Source organism: Amphiura filiformis, chromosome 4, assembly GCF_039555335.1.
Source record: "Amphiura filiformis chromosome 4, Afil_fr2py, whole genome shotgun sequence".
Lineage (NCBI taxonomy): Eukaryota > Metazoa > Echinodermata > Ophiuroidea > Amphilepidida > Amphiuridae > Amphiura > Amphiura filiformis.
Window position 1 is genome coordinate 56895983 of NC_092631.1, and position 7065 is coordinate 56903047.

The window sequence follows — 7065 nt, forward strand, 5'->3', positions numbered from 1 at the left end:
AATTATCATAATACTATGTAGAGAACAGATGGTATGTAAGTTGTCAAACTGGTTGTTTTCACAAAACACAAGTTTATACATATGCATGATACAAATTTGCTTCAAAATCAATTTACAGGCTAATAATGCAATTAATGCAATGTAACACCTGCATTTGGTATACATTGTACCATATGCAGTATGCACAATATTATAATTTTATTTAATAAAATATTGCCAGCAACTTTTAATGTCTAGGGATTGACAAGACATTTAAATACCAAAAATATTGAAGCTATACCTTCTACCACCACAGCACCGAAGATTTTTGGAAATAAGGGCCAAAAACAAACATTTTAGGGTGTATTTCGTGTGTGTACAAGCCAAAAGACTTGCAGGTTGAGGTTATGCATCATTTTTTCTAAAATCTTTTATTTATACCAATTTATCAAAATTAACTATTAAAATTATGAACAAATTCATAGCCTATAGAAATACCCAAAAGTTTGAATGCTTCAACTTGTACCAAGTCTATGAATTTTGTGACTGCAATTGTAAGGAGACATGTTTTTGACCCATTTTCCCTAATCTTGGCCGAGCATTAGACTTTAACGCCATTAGAACTAACTAAAGGACCCGGATGTGTTACATATGTAGATCTGCATTTTCCCAAGCTGCTCTACTCTAGGCAAATCTGATACATGTACATGTCGAGGGTTCAGAACCAGAAAGCTGTAACTCACCATGACCAGCTCTCACAAAATGAGCATAAAGGTGGCTCCTTGCTTAGGTCTTCAAAAATCAATATCTCCTCCACAGTGTCTTTTGTTTTCTATTGAAGTTTGTCATGTTTAATGGACTGTATCTTCTATAGTGCCCTGGCGACTTGATGCTCATTTTATGGGTTATGGGGGCAGGTGATTGTGAGTTGAGGCATTCTGGCTCTCAACCCTAAATGTATTTAACTATTAAATTCAACGGATCTCATCAACACATCACAGTTTGTCCCACTACATGTATATAACAACTTACTGAGGTCTGCAGTGCTGGACGGACTGGATGGTGCGTCAGACATTTCGTCTTCTTCCTTTGGCTGAGTTGTAATTTTGTCTTGTTCCCTTAGCTGAAGTTTAAAAAGACCTATCTCATCTGACATTCTATATGCAACAAAATCTAAAAGAAACAGACAAAGAATACACTATGAAATTATGATGGACACTTTGATACTTTCTACAATAATTTTTGCCAATGTTGTAAAATTGCTTTGGTTTTTCTTCAAAGGACTATAAAGCTGGAACATCTAAAATTGAGCAAAATGTCTAGTATTGGATATGACATATGAAATGTAAAGGGGTACCCTAGGGCACCACAAATAATAGTTCTGAAGCTAAAGGCCTAAGGTTCCTTACAGGCTGGGAAATAAGTGGGGCCAGGGTCCATTTGGCTCCCGTAAAGCCCCAAAAGGCGCCTGGTTCTCAATTTAATACCGGTGACCAGGGGTCACCTATTTTGTTCAAACCCCTGGCCCTAATGTTCATTTTGACTATTAATCAGAATTGTGCATTTTGTTCATAGAATTTAGGTTATTTCTTGCATTCTCTGCCTGTTCATCTGGTTAGTAAGATATTTATCATAACATTGTCAAACATCAGTAATTATGTGCTTCGAGCCCCTGGTTCAAATGTTGAAAATAGCCCCTGGTTCCCTGTAAAACCCAGTAAACCAGGGGCTAGAGTATAGCCACTGGTCCAACACTTCTTACATGTATTTCCCAGCCTGGGTTCCTAACCTTAATCCTGGCAACTTTGAACCCAACAAAGGGCCTAAATATTGTGATGGGTTTTTTTATTTTTATTTTTTTGACACTTTTTTCTCCATGGACCATATCATGACCCTCTCAACAAGGACAAGGGGTCTAGAATTCAAAGGCCCTACACTGAAATGGATTAACTCTTTTATTCACCCCTCTGGCTATTATAAATGCCTTGCCAGCTAACTCCGATGGGATGCACAGTTTTGCACACTGCAATAAAATCGTTGGTTTGATACAATGTATGTCACACTCTATCAACCACTTCTCAACAGGTCAAGGCCAGCTAGAGCGTACCAAGCCTTAATCTGCCCACAAATTGAATAAGTACATTTATATAAACCTGAAATCTGCATACTTGTAAGAGGCTAGTTTGACCGATCTTCATGCATCTTAGGATATATAAAAGATCATTTTCTTAACATGTTTTGTTCTCACAATACCGGTCCTCGTTAGGTTCGACTGATACTAGAGAAAAAACACTTCATTTCAGTTTCTATTTGATATCTTCTTTGCAAACCATTTCTGGCTCAGTCTTAAAATAATACAGCCGCTATCTCGTATCTCTATCCAAATCTCATCGTATCGCACCTACTCCTCTTCAAAAAACGATAGCAACATACTCTAGCATCGAATGAGTAACTGTTGTGTGCAAATTCTAAGCTAGAGTTCTGGAGTAACAGTTGAGTAGATATCATAGACGTAGTTAGCAAGGGGAAATTCTTGATTTCTCAATATTTCACTGCTCTATCCTCCATGTTGAGTGGAGAAGGCTAGAGAAACTCAGCTATGACATAGCATGCATTTAAATTTTTCATCTGTGGTCCCTATACTAAATGTGACTGGTCACTACGAATCAGCCGTAAAGTTGACCCCCGGTCAATTTTGTTTTATTTTGTGTTTAGAAACTATATATCATTTAAGCTTTAAAATAGTATATCATTTGACTTCAAACGATATCCAGAAGCGGGGTTATGGTTTGTTGAACTCTGCTCCTTCAACAAAATGGTACCTTTTTTTGGTTCTACATTTGTCTCTTTTTCCACATTGCTGGTAATAAAGTCATAATTGGCGGTCATTTCAAATCATCCCCAAGTCAACGAGGTTCAGGAATGTCCTCACATTGTTATTGTTGGTTTATACAATGACAAAAATACAAAAAGACAAAATACAATACAATTGTAACCCAACACTTGAACAGGATTTAACCAAAGCAAACAAAGACTAGAGCTATTTAATGATTCTATGTAGAAGATTATTATCCTCTTCAGGATTATTGATTGGTTTAAACGCTATCAAATGAGAAACATGTCGCACCTAATTGAGACACCTATGAATACGACCTTCACACACATTTTGCACTGTATTTCAGAATACAATTTGCTGAGTTTACGGCTCATTCGTAGTGTCCACTCACAAATGTAGTAAGTACTACAATGTACGAACTACTAGTACTACCATCTGACCATCATCATGACCATCACCATATACTACTCCCCATTCCAGAAAAATAGCTCACTATTTTGGGGGATTAAAAATATATTTTCAACTTCTGTCAAATGAAACATAGCTAAATCCTAATCATACATTAGTACTAACTAGAGATAAAAGTTCACTATTTTACCGGTTCTTATTTCATGAAAAAGAGCCAAAAACATGCATTTTCAGCATGTTTTCTGATAATCTAGTAACAAACAAAGAACAAGTCTAAGCATTCTAAATTCTTGAATATACATACCAAACTTTTGCTCTCATTTTCAGTTTGTTGTGTTACTTTAATTAAATGATTGGTTAAGAATGAAACATCAAACATGCCTTTTCAAAAATATAGTAAAATGCATTTAAACTGAAATTAGACTTTGGATTTGACTGACAGCATGTGAAAAACACCCTAAAAATGCATGTTTTTGGCCCTTATTTTCATAAATTTGGCCAAATAGTGAAATTTAAATTTTATTGCCAGTTAGAACTAAATAAAGGATTAAGATTAAGCTATGTTTCATTTGGCAAAACAGGATAATATTATTTTAATTCAAAAAAATTAGTGCTGTATTTTTCTGGATTAGGGAGCAGCAGTGCGGTCAGTGACGTACTGTTTGTTTGTTTGTTTTTTATTTGGCAAGATCATTAGAATACAAAAACAAATTATAGAGACAGAAAAATCATTACAAAGTACATCAACGTGACAAATTATTTAAAGCTTAAATTAATCAGCCACAAAGCCATTTAGGATCAGGACACATGGACAAAAAAAATGACAAGCCGGGATAACCCATTAAGCCCGCAGAAAAGGCAAGCTTATTTCGATGGGGTCCCAAGAAAAGATGAGAGAACAAAAGGGAAACAAAAAATGCCTACACAGTGAAATCAGACATCTCTTGACTGAGAGTGTTGCTGGCTAGATGTTGTTTGACACTTTGTTTAAATGCAGACTTGGTAGGCAATCACTTGATGTTTGATGGGAGTTCATTCCAGCCCAAAATGGCTTTGTAGTAGAATGTATTGATCAGTTTTCATCTGATAATACCTAATTTAGGTATTATGGTCTCAGGCTTTCATCCACTACAGTAGAAAAGTAATTAGCAATCAATATTGGATTGATTTGACCAGTGTGTTCACTGATGCAAAGTCTTACAAGGCCACTCTCAGTCTGCAGTGTTATTAGCCAACAAGGGTGCTGAATTTAACTCTTTCAAACTGGTCACAGATATGCCAAAAAAGATTGTCAAATATCACTAAAATCAGTAACGCTGATTACTTTCCTATTCACAGAGGAGGTCAATATTGTTGTCACCCTCAACTTGCTCACAACCACATTTTTCACCACCAACTCATTTTCTATACATGTAGGCCCCTAATTCCCTGCAATACTCTATGTGATATTCAACTAATACTTATTTTGCAATACTAAGATTCTGGATGTGCACTGGAAATATGCAAAAAAAAATCGAATTTCTTGCGCCTTCACCTTCGAAAAGTCCATGCAATCATGAATCTTGTTCTCATGCCTACAATGCGGAAGTATAGGCCTAAATGCGTAAAATGGTTTTTCCCTGCGCATGAGCCTATGATGATACGAAAGTCTTGAAGTTATTGGAATTTGGATGCCATACCATGAGCCAGTTTGGTGTTTGTAGGGAGCGGAACCAAACTGGCTATGGTGAGGAGACTATCCCAGTCAGCAATCAGCATACATTGTAGCATTTAAAAAAAAATATGAGCGATATATATGAGGGAAACTACACTAAAACGTAGCTTAAATATAATAGTTGTTTTGATTTGGAATGCAGAACAACAGTTTTTGACGTCGATTGTACACACAAACGTTGACAGTTTTACATTATTTAAGCAAACATGACATATGCAGGCATGGCAGGTGAGACAAGTGCAACTCAAAAGTGACCTACGTGTAACTGTTTAGCTTTAGCTATTCAAGTGAATTTTGTATTGACACTCACACACTGCCAATAACTGTGGATTCGGCCGGTCTCACTACACTAGTTAACTAGTCATGGCATGCTACTGCTAGTAGTAGTACGTACCATGCACAGTGACATCGCCCCGATATCTTCATAGTAGAAATCGCCATGGTAGGTTGAATCCACAGCCACCTATGACCATTTTATTCGGACCTTATGAGATGCATATTATTAGCGAAGTGACTTGACTAAGGCTACTGTATCGACGGGGTAATCCCGGGGGTAATTGATTTCTCGCTCTGTGAGCAAGCTTGTATACGACATTGCGGTCAATGGTTATACTCTCTCCACTTGAGTGAGTGCCGCTAGCCTGCTGAGCGCTGTAGTCCATATAGGACCAACGCAATATAAAATTGTGAGTTTTGGTCAAATTTTGACTTCAAAGCGCACGGCCAATTTTCAAAGCGCACGCTAACGACTATAATATCTGTTCAACACGTATTTTCAAGTGTATGAGACCACATCTGGTTTCTTGAGAAAAATTCATTTACGGGAGATATTCATCATTTTGTAACCCAGTATCCGAAGATTTTCGTCTGATATCAAAATCGTGCATAGCAATTCACGTGTATGGATCCCGTGTATTCATTTTAATGTCTCTGCTGCACCAAATAATTATTAGCCAGGCGATGTCGGTGTGCCATGTACATTACAGGTTTGAACTTTGAATGATAGGCCTATTGTTTGTCGGAATTGCTTACCTGATTTTAAAGTGACATGTTTATGACCATGAAATTGGCAGTTTGGAATAAACTGGTCTTACGTAACTGTGTAAGCTTATAAAGCTTATCTAATTGTCTCTGAGCTCTGTTTCGTCGCATGGAACCGAGTGAAGGTTGTTTACAAATTTACTTCCGGGTTATTAAAATACTAGTCTCATCCCAGACGGCTTATGTTCGTCGTCCTCAATAGTGACGAAGGCGCACAAGCCGTCTGGGATCGAGACTAATAACAATATAGGTTAAATCCTTCACTCACGTTTAATGTACGCATGGGGAGGGGGGGAAGGGGTCGACTTTTGAAATGACCACCCTGGACCATTGTGGACCAGGGATTGATATGCCCCGGGGATGTGAATACCAGTGTTAAATAACAGGGGTGAGGGACTTGATCCCCAAAATAGGGTCAATTGGAGGGGCCCAGGGTTCCATTGGCCTACAAAAAAAAAGATAGAAGAAATCTGCACTCTTTGTTCAGAAATACTTGGGGGTTGGGGGGTTGGAAAATATTTCTTTGTGAACCCAAAACTTTTTTTGACCCCCTCTTTAATGGACCTAAAACTTGTAGGTACAAAACTATTTTGTCACCCCCATGCCCGTGGGGAGGGGGGGGGGGCACATCAAAATATTTTGGTGGGTATGCTCCCCCGGAATTTTGAAGTGGTGGGTCTTTGGGAGCTGATGGCGTACCGATAAAAGGGGGTCTTTTGGAGCTGGGAACAAATAAAAAAGGGACTTTTGAATTTGCGAATAGTCCAAATAAAGGGTCTTTCTTGCTGGTTGAAAATCGCCTGAAAAACTCAGAGCTGAAATGATCAAAATCAAGGGTCTTTCGGAGCTCTATTTTGGTCAAATATAGGGGGTCTTTCGGAGCTGCGAAATCCAAAAAGGGGGGTCTTTCCGGGGGAGCATACCCGTATGGTCATTTGTGTTGAGTGCTCCCCCCGGGATTGAATGTACCATTCTACATCAAAGGACAGAGGAAACAATAATAGCTAATAGTCTAGGCCTAATGATACAGATCACATACTACTAGCAGCAAAGATGCGAGTGAAGCCAACATGCACCAAACCAAAGA

At 38.1% G+C, this 7065-nt stretch overlaps 1 protein-coding gene across 1 annotated transcript in view; it reads right to left on the reverse strand.

The window, feature by feature from the left end:
- LOC140151111 (natural resistance-associated macrophage protein 2-like) overlaps positions 1 to 6088 on the reverse strand; it is a 28842-nt gene extending 22754 nt beyond the window's left edge. The window contains exons 1-2 of the mRNA XM_072173334.1: positions 5970 to 6088; positions 1012 to 1152 (exon numbers count right to left, since the gene is read on the reverse strand). Coding sequence (XP_072029435.1) covers positions 1012 to 1135 — 124 coding nt within the window. The 5' untranslated portion in view covers positions 1136 to 1152; positions 5970 to 6088. The remainder of the gene's footprint in view (positions 1 to 1011; positions 1153 to 5969) is intronic.
- Positions 6089 to 7065: the final 977 nt, after the last annotated feature.